This window comes from Suillus plorans, assembly GCF_016647745.1.
Source record: "Suillus plorans strain S12 chromosome Unknown HD556scaffold_117, whole genome shotgun sequence".
Classification (NCBI taxonomy): Eukaryota; Fungi; Basidiomycota; class Agaricomycetes; order Boletales; family Suillaceae; genus Suillus; species Suillus plorans.
In genome coordinates this window covers 58,973-78,166 of record NW_024537501.1, presented here as the reverse complement: position 1 = coordinate 78,166, position 19,194 = coordinate 58,973, and the positions used below count along the sequence as shown (strand labels likewise).

General features: G+C 47.2%; 8 protein-coding genes across 8 annotated transcripts; 3 read left to right on the top strand and 5 right to left on the bottom strand.

The window, feature by feature from the left end:
• Positions 1-389: 389 nt before the first annotated feature.
• HD556DRAFT_151770 (P-loop containing nucleoside triphosphate hydrolase protein) lies at positions 390-4,237 on the bottom strand. Its single transcript, XM_041309098.1, has 20 exons — positions 3,882-4,237; positions 3,766-3,829; positions 3,689-3,709; positions 3,610-3,641; positions 3,481-3,561; positions 3,306-3,422; positions 3,212-3,245; positions 3,059-3,160; positions 2,838-3,008; positions 2,509-2,784; positions 2,154-2,455; positions 1,955-2,104; positions 1,843-1,898; positions 1,767-1,788; positions 1,637-1,706; positions 1,553-1,588; positions 1,465-1,502; positions 1,331-1,408; positions 884-1,281; positions 390-826 (listed from the first exon to the last, which is right to left on the bottom strand). Exons 1-20 carry the CDS (start codon positions 4,140-4,142, stop codon positions 721-723), a joined length of 2,415 nt encoding a protein of 804 aa, XP_041152649.1. The 5' UTR covers positions 4,143-4,237; the 3' UTR covers positions 390-720.
• On the bottom strand, positions 4,228-5,492 carry HD556DRAFT_1424411 (ribosomal protein S5 domain 2-type protein). The gene is made up of 5 exons (XM_041304585.1): positions 5,224-5,492; positions 5,052-5,171; positions 4,892-4,994; positions 4,691-4,828; positions 4,228-4,639 (listed from the first exon to the last, which is right to left on the bottom strand). Exons 1-5 carry the CDS (start codon positions 5,382-5,384, stop codon positions 4,313-4,315), a joined length of 849 nt encoding a protein of 282 aa, XP_041152648.1. The 5' UTR covers positions 5,385-5,492; the 3' UTR covers positions 4,228-4,312.
• Positions 5,493-5,517: 25 nt separating this feature from the next.
• Positions 5,518-6,044, top strand: HD556DRAFT_1250338 (uncharacterized protein; the record flags this gene model as incomplete). Its single annotated transcript, XM_041298913.1, has 4 exons — positions 5,518-5,700; positions 5,752-5,835; positions 5,886-5,963; positions 6,018-6,044. The coding sequence occupies 4 exons, from the start codon at positions 5,518-5,520 to the stop codon at positions 6,042-6,044; spliced, it is 372 nt and encodes a 123-aa protein (XP_041152647.1).
• Positions 6,045-6,892: 848 nt separating this feature from the next.
• HD556DRAFT_151628 (HIT-like domain-containing protein) lies at positions 6,893-8,554 on the top strand. The gene is made up of 5 exons (XM_041309075.1): positions 6,893-7,066; positions 7,134-7,558; positions 7,607-7,898; positions 7,951-8,224; positions 8,279-8,554. The coding sequence occupies exons 1-5, from the start codon at positions 7,027-7,029 to the stop codon at positions 8,379-8,381; spliced, it is 1,134 nt and encodes a 377-aa protein (XP_041152646.1). The 5' UTR covers positions 6,893-7,026; the 3' UTR covers positions 8,382-8,554.
• Positions 8,555-9,682: 1,128 nt separating this feature from the next.
• Positions 9,683-11,004, bottom strand: HD556DRAFT_1450986 (DNA repair protein endonuclease SAE2/CtIP C-terminus-domain-containing protein; the record flags this gene model as incomplete). The annotated part of the gene is made up of 6 exons (XM_041307862.1): positions 9,683-9,719; positions 9,773-10,077; positions 10,133-10,271; positions 10,330-10,402; positions 10,458-10,616; positions 10,668-11,004. The coding sequence occupies 6 exons, from the start codon at positions 11,002-11,004 to the stop codon at positions 9,683-9,685; spliced, it is 1,050 nt and encodes a 349-aa protein (XP_041152645.1).
• A 130-nt stretch (positions 11,005-11,134) lies between these two features.
• On the top strand, positions 11,135-12,499 carry HD556DRAFT_1424385 (NUDIX hydrolase domain-like protein). The gene is made up of 8 exons (XM_041304584.1): positions 11,135-11,406; positions 11,455-11,503; positions 11,557-11,608; positions 11,666-11,767; positions 11,833-11,967; positions 12,017-12,160; positions 12,211-12,224; positions 12,276-12,499. Exons 1-8 carry the CDS (start codon positions 11,264-11,266, stop codon positions 12,357-12,359), a joined length of 723 nt encoding a protein of 240 aa, XP_041152644.1. The 5' UTR covers positions 11,135-11,263; the 3' UTR covers positions 12,360-12,499.
• HD556DRAFT_151517 (SDA1-domain-containing protein) lies at positions 12,014-15,331 on the bottom strand. The gene is made up of 9 exons (XM_041309070.1): positions 14,961-15,331; positions 14,748-14,902; positions 14,398-14,700; positions 14,211-14,343; positions 14,066-14,164; positions 13,458-14,006; positions 13,314-13,406; positions 12,994-13,263; positions 12,014-12,941 (listed from the first exon to the last, which is right to left on the bottom strand). Exons 1-9 carry the CDS (start codon positions 15,150-15,152, stop codon positions 12,492-12,494), a joined length of 2,244 nt encoding a protein of 747 aa, XP_041152643.1. The 5' UTR covers positions 15,153-15,331; the 3' UTR covers positions 12,014-12,491.
• A 760-nt stretch (positions 15,332-16,091) lies between these two features.
• Positions 16,092-17,911, bottom strand: HD556DRAFT_1250348 (P-loop containing nucleoside triphosphate hydrolase protein; the record flags this gene model as incomplete). Its single annotated transcript, XM_041298914.1, has 6 exons — positions 16,092-16,624; positions 16,681-16,739; positions 16,793-16,835; positions 16,885-16,918; positions 16,966-17,379; positions 17,438-17,911. Coding segments are annotated over 6 exons (1,557 nt in total), but the record flags the coding sequence as incomplete, so codon positions are not given.
• Positions 17,912-19,194: the final 1,283 nt, after the last annotated feature.

The following is a 19,194-nucleotide window of genomic DNA, read 5'->3' as shown; positions in this document are numbered from 1 at the left end:
CACGAACCTGATTGCTGCATTTGCTCCGAATATGACATACCCTTGGGAGTTGTTGGCATGTCGTGCAATTCTACACGGGCGCCCCCAAGCTTGCGGACCTCGCGGACGCGTTGTGGTTTCAGTGTCACACGAACACGCAGTGCCTTCAGTGTCCGACTTCTTCCTTTTATTGGTTTGTCTACAGGAGACTATTTTCAGCCAAAACGATGGCGAGTCACTGGGGATACCATTACCGCCAATTGGCCCAAAAGTCACTGAATTATTGGTAGGAAGTTGAGCAAGCTTAAGATGTATTGTTGATACAATGCCGCTAAGTTCAAGACATACTCTAGGCTATGACTACATATTTTCGTCGGCATCAATAGCCATAGATTTTCTAGGAAAAAATATTTTAGTCAGACTACATATGATACGTGCGCATGGCTGAATTGTTCTGATCGTCGGTAGTAGCGCACTGCAGTAATTTATACGGACCTCCATCATGATCGTCGATATATCGAACTGCTCAACAACTTCAAGAGATACACTTAATCTAAGATAGTGCCAATATATATAGTGCACAAGCACGCGCTTTTGGACCAGATGCAATTTCTCTGCAACGACCGGCGCGGACAACTTGTACATTATATAGACATAACGTAGAAAATACACAAGAGTAACTAGCATGATACAGGACTGAGTGGTGCTTGACATTGTCTGGTGTATGAAACATATTATCTTTTAATCATGACCCTCTTTCGATAGAACGCTAGAGTCAGGAGGGTGGTTGTCCTTGATGTCGAGAGAATCGCTATCAGAGACCGTGATGTGGACAACATCACCATTTCTATTAGAAATCATCAGCATACATGAAAAAAATTCAAACATATAACAGTCTTCGTACCTGATTGTCCCCCTCAACAGCTTCTGTGCAAGAGGGAACAGCACATGGGTACGCACGACGCGAGCGATCGCGCGGGCACCATAGATATCAGAATAACCCTTCTCGGCAAGCCAGTTACGAGGTTCTGCCTCAATATCGAGCGTTATCCTTTTGTCCTTCAAGCGTGAAGCAACATCCTTCAGCCTCAGTGCCACAACATCTAGAATTGACCGGCGAGACAACTTGTTAAAAACAAGTATTGAGTCAAGGCGATTGAGAAGTTCAGGGGGAAAGTATTCTGTCGTGCGTTCTATGACAAGATTCTTGGCCTCCTCCGTGACAACACCATCTGGACCACAGGATGAACTATGAGCTAATATATCGCTTCCGAGATTGCTTGTCAGACAAATGATGGTATTCTAAGAATGGATTGAGTGCACTATGCTTCATCGACAAAGAACTACATGCCTTGAAGTCTACTTTTCTGCCTTGACTGTCAGTAATGCTACCTTCGTCGAGTATTTGTAGAAGGATCATGGCCACATCCTTCGTGAAAAGCAACTTTAAGCACAGTTCGAACTATCAGAGCAGAGATGAAGTACCTTGTGTGCCTTCTCAAGCTCATCAAGTAAAATGACCGCTGTAGCCAAGCATTAGTGGAATGTAAATACTATAGCTCGATCAACTTACCATACGGTTTGCGTCGAACAGCTTCTGTTAACTGACCTGCACGCAAGGGATGAGGCTAAATGGCACATGAGAGAAACAACTAACCGCCTTCTTCAAAACCGACATAACCTGGAGCGGCTCCAATTAGTCTCGAGATCGTGTGTCGATCATGGTACTGTGAGTTGACGTGAACCAGTCATATAGAACAGCTAAAGGAAATTTTGAAACCACGAACCTCGGACATGTTGATATTGATACTTATAAAGTTTGCATGAGTATAATGTCGAAAGAGTATTCTGGAGGGAACTTACAGTCCTCTCTGCTCATCGTTGAAAAGAAACCCAGCTAGTGCCTTTGCTAATTCTGTCTAAGGGTTCATGAAATCAGAATTATGTGACGAACAAGGCCAGACACGCAATTTACCTTGCCAACACCAGTAGGACCAAGGAATAGAAATGAAGCCACAGGTCTATTTGGCGCCTGCAAACCAGCACGTGAGATGCGGACAGCATCGCTAATCGCGGCGACAACATGATTTTGGCCAACAACTCGTTCTTTGAGGGCGTCCTCCATCTATCGAAAGTCATTAATAGTTCAGGTAGAGACTGGTAGTGAGACGAACATGAACAAGTTTGTCTCTTTCACCTTTCAGAAGGTTCTGGACAGGAATGCCTGTGGCCTTCGCAACGACGCGAGCGATATCGTTGCTTGTAACACGGTCATGCAACATTGATAGAGGACTTTCTTCAGTGTCGTCCTTCATCTCGCTGTCCTTTGGGAGCTGACGTTCGAGCTCGGGGATTGTCCCAAAGCGCAACTGGGATGCTTTGTCATACTGACCATGACGCTGAGCAACTTCGAGTTCGTGCTTTGCGTCCTCCAGCCGCTTTTTGAGATCTTTGATCCGATCTAGTCTTGCCCGCTCTGGAGATGAATTTAGAAACTATTGCATCTCATGACAGTGGGATAGACCACACCATTTTGCCAGATAGCAGTGAGCTCCTGCGCCTCCTCCATCTTGATGCGCAGCTCCTCCTCAACCTTGGCCCTGCGCTCGACGCTAAAAACATCGACTTCGTTCTTTAGGCTTTCAAGTTCGATTTGAAGAGTCACAATCTCGCGCTCAAGTGCTTCCAGTTCATCTGGTTTTGATTCTTGAGCAAGGCGTAGGGCTGAAGCAGCTTCATCAACAAGGTCAATTGCCTTGTCAGGCAGATACCTGTCTGATATGTAGCGCGCGCTGTAGATAGCAGCTAGTAAAAAATTGCATAAGCCCTGGAGACGTAGTGCAAAGATCAATTCAGACCTGTCACAAGAGCACTGTCCGCAATTTCAACGCCATGGTGTACCTCATAACGTGATTTAAGTCCTCTTAGAATTGATATGGTGGTTTCAACAGTTGGCTCATCGATCGAAACAGGCTGAAAGCGGCGTTCAAGAGCTGCGTCTTTGCCAATCGTTTTCCTATATTCGTCCGCTAGGTATGACTTGTTATAAAACTTATCTCGAAATGAAGGTTTCACATACGCGTTGTAGCTCCGACGAGCTGGAGACCACGAGCTAAAGCAGGTTTAATCATTTGGCCAGCATCAATGCTCCCCTCCGCTTTTCCGAGGTTGAAAAGCGAATCTAAAGATGATATTCAACTTTGCTCGAGGACAAGACTGTAGGTGCACTCACGGACTTCGTCAATGAAGCAGATCACATTTCCTGCCTAATGATTTGATGGAGTTAAATGAAAGACTCCTACCGAAAGGATTGGATGGTAACTCACCTCCTCCTCGATATCACGGATAAGGGCCTTGAATTTCTCCTCGAATTGTCCGCGAATCCCGGAACCAGCCATGATAGCTGCTAAGTCAATCGACAGGACACGTTTATCCTGCAGAGACTAAACATACTGTGGTTAGCAGTTACCGGCGTGTGAGTGCTAAAGCTGATGAGCGTACTTCTGGTACTTCTTTAGCAACAATCCTGCTTGCTAGACCTTCCAAAATGGCGGTTTTCCCCACACCAGGGGGACCAATCAACTACAAATATTATCTAGTCTTCGTCTGAACGTGACGGGTTCGACTCACCACAGGATTAGACTTGGTACGTCGGGACAATACTTGGAAAGTTGGCATCATTCCTTTGAACTTGTAAGGTAGGACTCACTCTGTATAGTTCTGCGAATTTCTACAAGGAAATCGATGTCAAAGGAGGCAAAACTACAGCGGTGTACGTGCGCTCACCATCGTCACGCCCAATGGTAGGGTCTAACTTCCCATTCCTGGCCATTTCCGTCAAATCAACACTCTAAGGCACATGTGAGTGATAAGACGCGGTAATGGTACGACGACAGACTGACATATTCTTTCAGCGCGTCTCCTTTCTGGTGCTGCTGCTGCATAAACCCGGGGAATCCACCAGCACCACCCCCTGCACCTCCTGGAGGCTGCGATGCGTAGCTGCGTATATAGTGACCTGGTATTACTGGTAACCGCCTCCTACTGCTGTGCGGCTGGACGCGCCCAGTAAGAGCGAGAACTGCTGGGCCATGACGTAGTCCGAATGAGACCCTTGAAAGCTTCACAGATTTCGGGACTACCGAGATAACTTTACGTGACATGCAACTGAAGACTGAAAAATGACAGAGCAATCGATTGGAGATTCTTAGCTAGAGTGGAAAACTTGTAATAACGGAAACAGTCGCCCCTGTTGACAATCATTTTTTTGAGTTTTCAGTTGACATGTCTTTTCCCAAAAATTACATAATACTCGGCAAATATTGTTGATAATCTATCTCACTTCAACTTTCCTACCCTCCCAGTCTTCCAGCAGCCTAGCCTCAACCCGCCTGTCCAGATCTTTGACCAGAATGGAAGTTACGTTAATTAATCGTAGGACTTCCTCTGGTGCCGTCGGAACCCCCCCTGCTTTGTGTAGGACACATATCTCGCGCTGAGCATTCATCGCTATGCTCATCAAACCTGAACTCAGCCTCTGCTCAAGCAAAGATGGGTCCACCACGGGTCGCGTCAATGCATCCGGGAAGAATGCGAACGTCACACAGAAAGGGGTGTGATGTATTGCAAGCGAGATGGGTGCGCGTTCAGATGGCGAGTGCTGTTGGAGAAAAGTCAACAGTATAAGCAGCAAAGTCGTCTCAATACGTACAACGATGACTTCGTCTCCAATGACTTCTACTTCCGGCTTTCTGAAGTGCTTAAAAGCTACGATGCCAGCGAGACATGAACAATCGAGTATGTTACCGGCATCAGCGAGAACATGAATGGTCAATCGCAATTGCCAGACCTGAAATTTTCGTCGTTGACCCATTTAGTGTCATATTACTGACCGGAGAAATACTTCACCTACTCGTTGACCTGCCAATATGCACAAAGATTCCTTGTCAATAGTGTCACTTCTTCGGAGGACCTTGTCCAACATGCGGGTAAGGGTGACCTCTTCTTCTGAAGGCCTGGTGAAATTTTTGATTATGGCAAAAATAAAACACATGTAGATGGCACGCACCTACCGACCAGGTTCATAGTCCGGAGACGCCATAGGAGAGATTTCAGAATGTATTGTAATAATGCCTTCAAAGGGTCGTTCTGGCAGCGGTTTGACCATTTTGGCGTCTAATTGTGCAATTACGCTGGCACCTGTCTTGTATCTGATAACACGCACGAATCCTCATGGATGCTTACCGTGTTTTGCCCATTGCACATTCTACCCAACCCAGTTCAGGGCCAAAAGTGAAGGTCGGCGTTCGAAAATCAAGCATATCGCGACCGTCTAGTCGCAGAGACTGCTTCAGAGCATCATAAAGAAACTTCTTCTCTGGAATCGATGGCGAGGGTGGACGCATGGAAGGACGAAGATAATCGAAGTGTATATATACAAGCTGTTGATCGATCTGGCTCGTGACAGAAGACTGAGATCAAAACTTTGTAAATAATTTTACATAAGTATCATATGTTACCCTGTTCTTCACAGCGACCATGGTTCGGTTGATCACCCACAATTTACTCGCATGCCATGTCAAAGGATGTACTACAAATAATTTTCCACTCATATTTCAGGATGTCGAAGTTGAACTACAAGAAACAGAATTCAACCCTGACTTCATACGGAATATGCTGTCTCGATTGGAATGGACTGCCTTGGTAAATGCTGCGAAGCAGGTGCGTGCGATTGCATAACTGGCCCGAGCGAGTGGCTCATGGTCTATTGAGGTCGGAGACACATCGCTACCTCCAGAACAGCCAGACATGATGGACGACGAGCTACTTCAGAAGCTTCATCATGTTTTAATGGAGGTACTAGGTACCTTGATCACTTCCTCAAGTTTGTGCTAACTTTTCCCTAGATCAATGTTACTGATGGTGCGATGGTCTGTCAAAATTGTAACCACATATACCCCATATCTAATGGGATCCCAAACATGGTGAGCTACGGCTTGTCTCGAGACTCTCGATTGCATAACTGAGATTCTCTGCAGTTATTGGCCGAGCATGAAATCGGCTAAATCATGAATAAAAATTGTAGCTTACTCTGAGATCTTGCTATTGGCCACTTCATTCTCGATGGCAAGTGACCTCAAAAATGACCTTCACGTGTTGGACATGTTCCGTCAATCTTATCATGCACTCGATCACAGTGTTCGCGACCGACAACCATGGGTATCCAACAGGTTCCTGATAAATGGCAATGTTGTGACACAGTCCGTATCTCTCTTACTATGTGCACCGGTATCGCTAGACCTAGAGGATGTGTAGTACAACGATAAATTATTCCAGCGCGCCCTTTCTTTACGACCATAAATGGCCTCGTCACTGATCGATTATCGATGTTCCGAACTGAGTACTGGGTAATCAAGGGCAGCCTGAGGAAGCGGAAGGAAGTGTTCCGTTCAACTCATTCCAAAATTTCTTACTGATTTTGTAGAAGTGCGTAGTCTCCTCGGCCAAGGACACTCACCTTCCATCGTCGACTATAGGTTCAATCTTCATAGCCTGAGCAGCGATCGACACTACCGAGGTAGCCGGTAGGGGTTTCGTTAAATACGAGCGCGCAATGGCAATACACCCATGGTTTCAGCAGCTTATATGGTCCCATCCGTCACAGAGAACCAAATATATATCCGTGTAGGAGACCATGATCAGCGCGATCTGGGAACATCTTGTCTTGAAGCAAGATAACCATCTTTACCAATCAAGTAACACATGTTGGAAAAGGAACAGGGAGGAGACTGTTGTCTTGGGCCCCTTCGATAGTTCACTGCCGTATCGAATTGATTTATCACAGCACAATGATGGAGTAGTGTGCAAAATATAGTAGTATTTCGTGAATAAAGTTTCAACTGAGTTGATTGCCTGTTACACTTAAGCTATAACATGCATCTTGATCACACGCATCATGGAGTCTCTTGGATAAACAAGCTTTGCTACCAGTCATCGCGGCTCGTCGTTTGAGTCTGCCTTCGAAGTTCGACGCTTCTTAACATCAGCATGGAGCCCTTTGATCCAACTACGCATCCTCACAGACGCTGTAAGTCCTCTTGATCGCCGTTAAGATGACCTCGACGAAACAATGATTGACCATGATACGGTCACAGATAATCCATTGACTAACACACACATTCTCGTCTCACCTCATCGCACCAAACGTCCTTGGCTAGGTCAGACTGAGCCCGCCGAGCCGTCAAACCTCCCCCAGTACGATCCCGCGTGTTACTTGTGCCCTGGGAACACTCGAGCGGGCGGTAAGGTGAACGAAATGTACACTTCCACCGTGGTATTCGATAATGATTACGCTGCCGTTCTTCCACCCCCTGGACCTGTCACACCTCAGGCTGCACATCCACTCCTAACTGTCGAGCCCATTCAGGGTGGGTGCGATGTTGTATGTTTCCATCCCCGGCACGATCTCAGTTTACCGACCTTATCTCTGTCGGACGTGGAGAATATCGTGAATGAGTGGACTCGTGTTTACATGAGGAGGGGGACTGAGCTTGGCATTAAATACGTGCAGATCTTTGAAGTATTCGACTTTGACCAGATCATCGCACAAGTCCTCATTTCATAACAGAACAAGGGAGCAATGATGGGGTGTTCCAACCCGCATCCCCACAGCCAAGTATGGTCGCTTTCCACTGTGCCTACCATCCCCGCGAAGGAACTTGCTTCTCTGCACAACTATGCCTTCACCACCCACGTACACTCTGGCGTTCCAACTGGGCCTGATGGCCATGCGTGCCTATTGTGCGAGTATGTGCACCACGAGCTGTCTGTTCCAGAAGACGAAGGACGCATAGTCGTTACAAATGAGCATTTCGTTGCGCTTGTGCCGTGGTGGGCGTATTGGCCCTTCGAAATCATGGGTGTGTTACAAGTCATTTGTAGCAAATGCTAGCTCTGAACACGACATCACAGTGCTCCCTCACAAACGACACATTTCGTCCCTTGTACATTTCACAGTTGATGAGAAGCACGCATTTGCAGACATCATGTCGCGTGTGACGAAGCGCTACGACAACATATTCTCCTGCTCGTTTGCATATGCAATGGGCGTTCATCAACGGCCACTTCCCCCACGTCGAGATGATGATGGGATGTATGTGAAAGATGCAGACGATATTGCACATCTGCATGTGCACTTCGAGCCTCCACTCTTACGGAGTGCTAGTGTACGCAAATTCTTGGCGGGGTGAGTTTCACCACAAATTATTGGCTCGTTGACATAAGCTAATATGATTGATAGTTTTGAAGTCATGGCGGAACCGCAGAGAGACCTTACCGCAGAGCAAGCTGCCAAGACACTAAGAAATTGTTCTGAAGTTCACTACCTCCTCGCTGCAGAGTAGTGACATGATAACACCCGCCTGGACAAATGATTTCATCACTTCTGTTATAGAAGTTCTTCTCTGGCTATTACTACAGTCATCAACAGATTTCTGGTTCTTTGCCATGCTTGAAAAATTAGATATGACTAAAATAGCTTTGCAGGCGTACATGAGGCTCAGCTGTTAAAGGGAACATGCCGACCTTACTTCATTCGACACGCTAGTGAATAGTGATTCCGGTACCGAAGATGAGAATGACCATGCAACTCGGCACGTCAAGCAGACAGTCTCCCCTGACGACGCACAGTCGACAAGGCCAGCAAGACCGGTAAGTACTTAGCCCAGCAGTATCGCACTGGTCACCAACATGCAAAACCAATCGATCGCGATAGAAAAATGCAAAACATCCGGGCATGTAACAGACAAGGTTGGTGTCAAGCTCAGGTCCATCAAAAAAGAAAGCGAACAAGCGATACAATTGGTAGTCAGCGAGGATGAACAAGACTGTAACTACCCTTTGTTTGGCCGGTACAGGGGTCGTGTATGAGGATTGTAACATCATATCGTGTATCAATAGTACTTCTTTCAAAGTTTACAGTTTCAAGACTGTAGATATTTAGAAACACGAGGTTGTTCGCGACCCCTTCACGCGTGTTACAATAATTGTTGTTGAAAATTCTGTATGTGACGCATGAAAACGCATTGTGTTTAAGAAAATCAGCAATGGTACACGAGGTCGAACGGTACTATACGTAATTGCAAAATTAGAATGAGAATGAGGATGAAGATGGACGCTGATACCAGCAATAGATCAGTGAGTTGACAGTGAAGTAGATAAAGTCCAAGAAATGCAGGATAAACGTGTGTCATGGTCAGTATATGATTGTAGCTGACTTGGGTTTGACTAGAATCGGTGCATGCGATTCTGGAGACGGTGCTTGCATTCACAAATGATTTTTCGCCCTTTGTATTGATGCCGAGGGTCAAGGATCTACAGCTGGAAATGCGATAACACTAGTTGGTGTGCGGACTGACCGGAAAACCTAGGTAACCTTTTATGAGTGGAACCAAGGGCGGTTGCGTAGACGTTTGAGGTTTTGGGGTCAGTCATACTTTCTTGTGATCACGATGCTTAGCTGGTGTGCCTCCCTGATGTCGTCGACAGAATTAAATCCTAATATGGAAGGCAGTTGAACTATGGGGAAGACATTGTGATCCAATCCGCCTTGCGTGATATGTGATGTTGGGTTAAGTTCTTCGTATCGTCCCGAGGACAAATATCTATGATATCACCTGATGGCCCTGCCAGGGGTATTATATGCTCATGCTATCCGTTCGACATATCTTCCCTTGCCACTCCTACGCGATGCCATCAGTTCAGAGAAGTCTGGAGAATATGGATGTTAGCATACCGTGCTTCGTTTTCAACCTCTACCAATTTCCGTGCATACATCTCTGCGGCACGTCGGTTGATGTCGCTTGTCTCTTGTGTGTCAGGAAAACCGATGTCCCAGTAGCCGGGTGGTGTCTTGGCACGATACCAATGGTGCCGATGTCGTGATATCTCTTTCTTGTGGTGTTCGATGTCTTCGCGGTTTTCCTTACAGTCTGAGAGGCTGTCAAAGGATAACCGGCGTTTCTTAGTAGGTGTTGAGGAGGGTGAACGCCAAAGTGGTTTCTGGAGAGGTTTGGGCAGTGGTCCAACGCCTTCATAGTACTATTTAGGACGTATGGAGATTGAGTAACGATTTTTCGAAAAATGAGACACGCACACCACGACAACATTCACAATCGTCAGCAAGCATCTGTTTTCGCCCCTCGCGGCTCTTGACCACTTCATCATACTGAAAGTCCACGCCGTGATTGCGTTCTTTGCTTATAGTGAAGCGTGAATTGATAGTGGTCGCATCACTGTTGGTTTGAAATCAGGGAGTCAGCAAGCAGCAAGCATGGTCTTGCGGGGACTTACGTAGTCTGGGCATATCTCCCGCGTCTCTTGGGTGGATCTCGATGCAAGGTGGTACTCTGTAAGACAGACGTGCCTGCATTAATAAGATTGGTGAAGTTGCCAAATTATGTGGTTTGATAGGCACGCACCGGTTGCTAGTTCTTCGCCAGTAGAGTGTTCGTGTATCGGGAACGGGGGTTTGAATGGAGTGGCAGACCGCATCCCAACTTCCGTTGAGATAGTCGTTTCTCTACGCGAAGCGTGGAGAGTTGATGGTACCTCCTGCTGCCTGCCCATAGCATCAGAAGCTAATGCAACATCAGTTGAGTATAAAGACGCGTGAAAGCCTGTGTACGTACGCGTCTTGGACGTCTGCTTCTCCTCCTCGTCAAACGCACTCAAGTCCGGACCTATTTCTTCAAATTTGCGTCGTTTGTCGATGCTAGAGGCTCTCCGATAGACATCATAGTTACTATCCTTCAGTAACGGATGCACCTCCTTGCCACAATCGGAACTCTCGCAAAGCCACTGTTTGACAGTTCGCCACTTTTTGTAGTCGGTCTTGTACCTCTCGGCGGCGCGCTCTTTGGCGGCAAGTAAAGCATCATACCGGTGTTGGAGGTGTGAAAGTTCGGCCTGTAGAGATGATATCTTCAACAACAATGTGGACGTGTCATGAGTGTTCGAACCAGACATTTAAACGTATTGATGCATGTAACACGGAACAGTGAGCGGTAGCTAGTCACTGAGCACGATCGTAAATATTAATGACCGGTGACCATTGTCTAATTGAGTATGCAAGAATATTATGTAATGGTGAGTACTAAGTACGTATTGACAATCCAGGTACCCACTGGTTGTGCAAAGAAATGGCTAGGAAATAGCCTGCAGCAAACTGGGCTATTCAATTACGGTTGAATTTTGAAAGGTTGATGATTATAAAGGGGATATCCGTATGTTCTCTGTTAGACTTGTACGGTCACATCCACCGTCATCTATCGTCGGGCCTGCGATCATCAGACGGAATCTGAAGCTTTTTATTACTATGCCTGCCGCCAAAGTCATCAGTGAAGAGCCTTTGGACAACAAGGACGCAAAGTGAGAACGTTATCTGTGGAGGTCAACTAATATCTCATTCATGCATAGATGGATCCGTCTCAAGAAGATTCATTACACTGATCAAGACGGAAAACAGGTATATTTATCATGCTCTCGGGGGCGTGACGATCTCGCTCATTCATCGGTAAGAGACTTTGGGAATCTGCTGAGCGCACAACTCGCAAGGATTCTGGAATAGACGGTGAATAACATCCGTGCTTCCTCGTTATACAACTGCACAAACGCTCGTCCTTTACAGGCGTCGCTGTCCTCGCTGTCCTTCGCTCCAAGACCAAGGCTTTCCCCCTCTCGACAGTCATTATAGAGCAATACCGTCCTCCTCTCGACAACATCGTCATTGGCATGCTACACTTCCCTACCGTTATCGATCTATTCCCTACTCATTTTGTTCTGTTTTGATCATAGAACTCCCTGCTGGTCTCGTCGATGCAGGAGAAACAGCAGAGGCAGCAGCCATTCGAGAATTGAAGGAGGAGACAGGATACGAGGCCGATATGACTACCGAACCCGAGTCCTCACCGATCGTTGTCAGTGACCCAGGTCTGTATATTCGGTCAGATATATTGGTGCACATTTAAGATAGTTGCAGGAATGACTAATTCCAACATGAAACTCGTGGTTGTAAGTGTCCTCCTAGAAGATAAACTCGAAACTCCTACCCCGTGTCTTGATGATGGGGAACATATTATCACTCGCGTCGTAGAGCTAGACCAACTCGATACCGTGCTCAAAGGTGAGTCTCGCTCTTCGATGGAACGTGTTCCTGATCTTGAAATTCTCAAGCATACGACAAAGAGGTGACATTATTGAGCAGGAAAAGTACAGACCTTCACTCACCCAACACCCAGGGCTTTGTAGTAGATGCTAGGCTCTCTCACTTCGCAGCTGGTTATGCAATGGCGAAGAGGATCAGTATCGGCGCATTCCCCTGAGATGCTAAGTCAGGTGGTCCTGACGGTACTTGGTCTCGCATGATGGACCGAATGATATAGAAAAGTGGATCATCGCTTGTCCAGCATTCAGACTAGCGACATGTACAGCACTGGCTAGCATCATACTATGTACTAGTGATACGATTTTTTTGCGCGTTCAATGTGTGCCCTCAACTTCTGCTGCTTCTCCCTCAAGGACGCCTTCTTCTTTCCCCGTACCGCACCGCTGCTCAATATCATCATAATCGGCTTATTCCTTGCCTTCTCGCGATTTGTGGAGCTGCTTGGAGACTCTTTATTTTTCTTACCCTTCAGCGAGCCGTACTTTTCTCGCCCTTCCCGACCCTTTTCAATACTTGCTATGCGTTCCGCGTAGTCAGCTTTAGCCTTTTTGCGCGGACCAAGGATATCGTTCTCAGAAATGAATGTGCCATCAGATGGCCCAGTTTGCATGGCCCTCTTATTAGCTTCAAGGGCTTCCAGCTTCCGTTTCGCCCTGGAACCACCACCTGATTCAATGGCTTTTGTGGCAGCCTGTATGCGCAGGTCATTCAGTAATGCAAAGTCTGCCGGCGTAAGGATCTGCAATGCATGTCAGTGTGTCGCACGAGGGGTAGAAGGAATAACAGTTCACTTTAGTAGTTGCCAAGGTTGAGATTCGATTGGGGTTTGGATCGGTCTCCCCAGGCGGCTTAGGAGCTGACTCCCGCTCGTCTTCACTATCACTAACTTCCACGTTATCACCTTCTGAGTCGACATCTATCCATCCTTCAGACTCAGATTCCGAATCGGAATCGGTTTCGACATCCCAGCCTTCCCAAGCGGTCGCTTCATCGTCCTCCCCGTCATTATTGGCACCGCCCATCTCCTCTTCGCGAAGTTTCTGCAGGTGGTCTTCCAGAAGCTGTCGAGTGGTTTAGACATATTTTTTATCGTAAAAGACGTCCATATTACCATTAATCCTTCGATGTCGACTGCGGCATCCGCACTATGTCCAAACGGCAGTGGTTGACCACCTTTGCTCATACCTATACTGGCATCTTTTCCCTACACGAATATTCAACGTTGGCAATGGAGAGTTGAAAGGGAACCGCTTACTCTCTCCCGGCGTTTGAGCATACCAGGGTTCACCTCTCGGTACAACTGCAACAATCCTCTTGCAGCAGCTGTAACTGCCTTATCTCGACTTCTCCTATACTCTACAAGATCACCCAACAGATCTTCCTCCATTGCCCATGGTTGTCTTCTACAAACCTCCCTGATGGAATTGATTCCTGCAGCAATTACCTCGCTTCCTACTCCAGGATGCACAAATTCGGCTGCAAGCTTCTGCACGACCGGGGTCAAGGCATCTGGTGGTGTAAGATCGTGGACAGACTGCGCCAGCGCAACGAGAATCGACGGGACGCGAAGTTGGTGGTAGGTGAGGTATTTGACAATGTAAGTATAGAAGCTTAGAACGCAAAGTTTATGGGCGCCCATCACCCGCGAGAGGAGCTGCATGATGAGAATTTTATGTTCAAGTGAGAAACGTTTGTCGTAGCGACTTAGGTTGTCATATAACTTCTCAGCAAACGTCTGTGGGTCATTGAGAAGTTGGAGCGCCGGAAAATTCGGTGTCGTGGGGGCATTTTTGTTATACTTTTTCTGTATACGGATTAGCAATGAGATGGAGCCAGAAAAGTATCTCTGAATAAACGGGGTACCTTCTTTGCAGCATTGAGCTGTTTCTGAAGCTTTTTATCATCGCCCCGTCTCTTTTTGTTGACTTCGCGACGATGGTGAAGAGCTCTGACATCAGGACCCTGAAACAAGTGTGAATGATATTCTGGCAAGGCAGACGTTACCTACCTCATCGTCCTCATCGTCACTGTCTTCCTTTTCGTCGTCACTTCCTAAAAAGAAGTGAATCGAAGCACTCTGTACCTTCATCACGGGATGAAAGCATCCAAGCGCAACGATAGACACAGGTTTAGCGTCAGTCCTATTGAGGATGGAAGTCAATTCTATCTAGCTGCATCAATGACAAGTGGCATACCATATTCCCTTTCGCCACAACTCCTTTGTCAATATCACTGCCCACATAGCGTCCTCCCCATTATTGGCGGTTTTATCACTCGTGGGACCTGCGGATCTGAGCTTTCCCTTATCCCCAACGACTTCAGCATCCATTCCCCGTTCGACCATGGTGAAAAGCATGGCTTGCACAGCACGATTCAGTTTGTGATTTTTGGTTCGGAGATTGGCAGTACGGATATCGGAGAGAATAGTTTTGCGGATAAAGGCTCGCAAAGTGGAGGAGGTTGTACGAGGGAGGAGCGGAAAGAGGGACTTGAGGAGTCTAGATCGAAATTTTATTTAGAGGACATAATCCATCAAGGCACTCACTCGATGGATGTAATGACATCTTTGTTGCGCAACATAACAAGGTTTTGAACGAGGGTTTTTCTGGTATCGGGCGTGAGGGTGCCATAGTTTTCGAGGAGAAGGGTAGACAAATGAGATGGAAAATCTTTGGTTTCCTTGGGATAACATTGTGCGACCTGAAATTGCAATGTCATCAGCGAAGTAAGAAAATTGTAAAAGATCTTTAAGACGCACTTGAGATATAAATGAGACTAGTTCACGAAAATGCTGAGCCTGTTCATCAGGATTTATCTGAAATATCTGTCTGATACTGTCATAGTGGTTCCATTGCTGTAGGAACTCTTCCTTATACGACACTGGGTCACGTTTGATGAGGTTTTGCAACTGAGGGAGATTTGAGGTGAGAAGGACGCCACGACCACCCATTACAACAGACAGTTAGATGATGCGAGTGAACAGCAGCGACAATAGACAATCTCCAAGGAGGCTAATTTGCAGCTTACATCATCTGTAGTAGAGCAGAGAACCTAATTCTTGTAATCAATCCATTGTAGTAATTGTGGTAAGTAATCCAAGCGGAAGAGTAGACTACAATGCCCCGTTGAAACTAAAAGCATCACGCAAATCGGAAATCCGAGCTTGAGTTTTGGAGCTGTATTGATTCGTCAATTTGATGCCAACAGAAATTGCACTGTCACTCACCTCGAAGCTGTGGCTGATGCAGCATTCATGTAAGCGGTCCAGAAAGACTTGCCAAAAATTGCTGCTTTCTCGCGCGATTTTGGTTCATCCGAGTTTGTTATGAGCTCTTCGAATGACGCACGATCTAGTAGAGTGAGTCTGATTATCTACCGCTCGATTGCAGATGCTCACCTTCTATGTCTATAAGAGAAAGAAAGTGCATCGTTTCTGTTGCGAGCACGTCATTTTCATGAAGGACATGTTCTTTCGCAAGCTTTGAATGTAAATCTGCCAATAACTTTGTTTCGACAAAAGCACTCTCACCTTTTCCCTTACCGCCAGCATTGCCGTGAGACGCGCCTGATTGTGGTCCTGCGGCTGAGTTGTGGTTGTGGGCCCTGTATCTGCAGCGTCTTTGATCGGTTCGAAGTCGGACACGGGTTCAGCTTCGTCGTCATCTCTGTACAACGGCATATAAGCCGATGTGCTGGGACCAGCCTTCATCTTCCCCTTGGCTCTCGCGGGAGCCTTGGAAGAAACTACGTTCTTCGCAGCTGAACGTGATGGTCCAACGCTGGGGGCATTATCCCTAAATGTCAGTTCAACGGGGAGGTTGCCGCTGAGGCACGCATCCGCTTGCGGACCAAGCTTGACCATAATATCAGGTCACCAACAAAACGAAGACTAGGCCTTAATTACCTTCAAGTAATCATTGGTCCAGCCAGACGCAGAGGCCTCTCGTGCGATCGCAAAAATATCAGCGCCTAGCATCGCACTTATTATACGGTCGCCATCCACTCCCTTACCCACCCCAAACAATGACAATTGGTCATGCCCACTCTCACGAACCTTCGCCCGGTTGCGACCCGCGTATACATCTTTGAAATGTCCGAGGGGGATCCTATCCATGGAGGCTGACATCTCTCCGAATAGTCGGATTGCCTGCTGCGCCTCCAGGGTGTACAGCTGGCGAAAAACTGTTCCACCTCTCGAACAATTGTCACAACCTTTCGGGCAAAGGTGGGAATCAAAACGCTCGTTGAAATGCGCAAGGATTAATGATCGTCGACAGTCAGCCTCGTTGCGGCAATACTGGGCCACCGCTGAGAGATCTTCCAATTGTCGCTTTTTCTCCTCCGGAGTCCGAGCCGGTCCTTTATCGTTGCGGTCGCTATTGATCAACTGATGTCGTGACACAGCGTCCCTGTGCGCATAATCTGGAAGAGTATAATGCATCAGGCAGCGTAGTGTAATCACCATTGAAGTCGCTTACAAAGAATGCAGTCTGCCGGATCGCCGTCGCGTCCAGCGCGTCCAGTTTCCTGGTAATACCTGAGACAGTAAGCAACTTCTCAATGAAGCGTACTTGTAGACTCGTGACGTACCCATCCATCGACTTCGGTAACGTTGAGTGGATTACGAAGCGCACTATTCGATGCGGTCAGACAAAGGCCGGAGTGAACAAACACAACTTTACCATCCGGTTTGTCGATTCCCATCCCAAACGCGATCTAAGATAACGTCAGAACTCAATGATGCCACACTGTGAGTACCATACCGTTGCTACAATTATCTTGCAGCTGCCACTTTGCCATTCTTCTTGGGTGGTGCTGCGCTCTTGTGAGTCCATACCGGCATGGTAATGTTTGGCAGATAAGCCATAATCGTTTCGCAGTTGCTCAGCAAGTTCCTCACACTCCAACTTCGAGAAGCCGTACACAATGCCGGTATGGGTAGCATGTTGTGACTTGATGAAACCAGCAATGGCTTGAACCACCTTCTTTTTCGTGGACGGTTTAGGCTGTACTGCATAGTACAGGTTGGGGCGGTTGAAAGACTGCATCAGGAATAAGGGGTCACGTAAACCTAAGCGTGTACGAATATCCTGGATCGCGGTCTTGTTCGCGGTTGCGGTGAGTGCCATGATGGGCACATCACGGTACCGCTCACGCAGCATATGGAGCTCTGCATACTAAAGATACAAATAAGAACTTGTTAATGCACTCATGGACCAAATTGTGCAAACTTACAGCATCTCGAAAATCCCGCCCCCAGCTCTGAATGACATGTGCCTCATCAATGACAAAGCGCGCGATTTGCTTGTCTTCATACAGTTGGGCTAGAATATCTTGCATGGCATTGCTCTCGCGTAGCTTTTCGGGAGTGATATAGCAAATGTCGGGTTTTTGCTGGCTTCGAAGGCGACGCATGACATCCCGCGAGTCGTCTACGGTCCTTAGGGAAGACATGCAGTCAACATCAACATGCTTCTCTCGCAAGGATGCCACTTGATCGGCGATAAGTGCAACGAGTGGTGATATGACAAATGTTACTCCCTGGGTCCTACCAGTCTTACAGACTGCGGGAAGTTGATAACAAAGACTTTTCCCACCGCCGGTGGGCATTAGGACGAAGACATCCTTTCCGTCCAGCGTGGCGTTGATAGCTTCAAGTTGGTTTTGCCTGAAGGAGGTCAGCCCAAATACGGTCTTCAAGACCGAAACTGCCTCGGCATAGTAAGGGGTTGATGTATTATCGAGGCGACCGGTGTGCACAGAGGGAGTGCATGGTGCATCTGCACAATCGAGCGTCGGAGTATTCGAGGTTAAGGTATCCAGTTGCAATGTTGAGGGCTCGTCAAGGCCCTCCCAAAGATCATCGCTGTCAGGTACAATTAGGGTCTCAGCCGATACGTCAGTATCTTCTGGCTCAAGCGGGCCGTCGACATCGATATCTTCTGGTTCGAGGACACTCCCAAAATCGGTGGGCGCAGATGGCGCAAGAATAGATGTGGATGGAGCTAAAGCCGGCTCGCTGACAGGGTTGAAGCGAGCCAGGCGTTCTTGGATAGCTTCGATGCGACCTTCAATGTGAACCCTACGTAGAGTAAGCAGGGAGGTTCACACAGTACAGTACACTCACAATAAAAACGAAATTTCGAAAATGTCTAACGGCCTGTTCCCGTGTTCTGATATTGCTGCGAGTAAATAATCGCGGACTTCGCGGTTTCGGGCAAGTATTAGTTCCAGAAACCCTCGCGATCGCTGTTAAATATATATTAGAGTTACGGGGATGTAAAATAAGAGACAACAAACGGAGTCTAGGTCCATATTCTTGACGAGCTGAGTACCTGCATCAGATTGTGCAGTTTCTGAAGAGGCTGGTAGTGCAGCAAACAGATCAAGGCGAGATGGCACATTTGAAGCAGGGTTTGGGTTCGATGCTTCGACATCGCTTGGGATTTCAGGCGTCCATTGTCGAGGAACGGCGCGAGATATTCCCTTTGATGACAAAGGAAGGGTATTGAAAATGTTTTCTTTGTTAACGCGATTACTTTCCTTGAGCCGCTTTGAGGCTGATTGTTGAGCTCCGTCGGGGACATCAAGGGGCTGACGCTTTCTGGAGGGTACTGGACCTTCCATAATCTCGATGGTGGGTTCACGACATAAATCGATTAGATCCCGGTGAAGCGGAGCGGACAGTGGTGCTGTACGAGGGTTCATCATCTTCCTGCCAAAATTTGGTGTTGCGAATGATGGAAGTGGAGAACTCGAGCCTGACGTTTGGCGAACTGCGAGTTACTTATATAAATAGCTGCAGTCTTCATCCTAAATACATACTTACCATTGGGATTTGAGGAAGAGTGAGAGACTCCCAAGGCTGGCTTGAACTTTGATGATGAAGCCTGACAACAGGATCAGAATGATGGGCAAAGCAATGACCCGCTCGAATTTGCAATGGCATACCTTTGGCAATATGTTGCTCGAGATCATGTTTGCGGTCCTCC

Coding starts and splice junctions, on each gene's coding strand:
- HD556DRAFT_151770 (XM_041309098.1), bottom strand. CDS start 4,142: ATGTCACGTAAAGTTATCTCGGTAGTCCCGAAATCTGTGAAGCTTTCA. Junction 3,830..3,881: donor GAGACGCGCTGAAAGAATAT/GTCAGTCTGTCG, acceptor CATGTGCCTTAG/AGTGTTGATTTGACGGAAAT. Junction 3,642..3,688: donor AATTCGCAGAACTATACAGA/GTGAGTCCTACC, acceptor CAACTTTCCAAG/TATTGTCCCGACGTACCAAG.
- HD556DRAFT_1424411 (XM_041304585.1), bottom strand. CDS start 5,384: ATGCGTCCACCCTCGCCATCGATTCCAGAGAAGAAGTTTCTTTATGAT. Junction 5,172..5,223: donor TGTGCAATGGGCAAAACACG/GTAAGCATCCAT, acceptor GACAGGTGCCAG/CGTAATTGCACAATTAGACG. Junction 4,829..4,891: donor GCATATTGGCAGGTCAACGA/GTAGGTGAAGTA, acceptor CGAAAATTTCAG/GTCTGGCAATTGCGATTGAC.
- HD556DRAFT_151628 (XM_041309075.1), top strand. CDS start 7,027: ATGGAGCCCTTTGATCCAACTACGCATCCTCACAGACGCT. Junction 7,899..7,950: donor TTGGCCCTTCGAAATCATGG/GTGTGTTACAAG, acceptor ACGACATCACAG/TGCTCCCTCACAAACGACAC. Junction 8,225..8,278: donor GTACGCAAATTCTTGGCGGG/GTGAGTTTCACC, acceptor TATGATTGATAG/TTTTGAAGTCATGGCGGAAC.
- HD556DRAFT_1424385 (XM_041304584.1), top strand. CDS start 11,264: ATGTTCTCTGTTAGACTTGTACGGTCACATCCACCGTCATCTATCGTC. Junction 11,407..11,454: donor TTGGACAACAAGGACGCAAA/GTGAGAACGTTA, acceptor ATTCATGCATAG/ATGGATCCGTCTCAAGAAGA. Junction 11,609..11,665: donor CAAGGATTCTGGAATAGACG/GTGAATAACATC, acceptor CGTCCTTTACAG/GCGTCGCTGTCCTCGCTGTC.
- HD556DRAFT_151517 (XM_041309070.1), bottom strand. CDS start 15,152: ATGGGTGGTCGTGGCGTCCTTCTCACCTCAAATCTCCCTCAGTTGCAA. Junction 14,165..14,210: donor GTGACGATGAGGACGATGAG/GTAGGTAACGTC, acceptor CACTTGTTTCAG/GGTCCTGATGTCAGAGCTCT. Junction 13,407..13,457: donor TGCTCAAACGCCGGGAGAGA/GTAAGCGGTTCC, acceptor ATATTCGTGTAG/GGAAAAGATGCCAGTATAGG.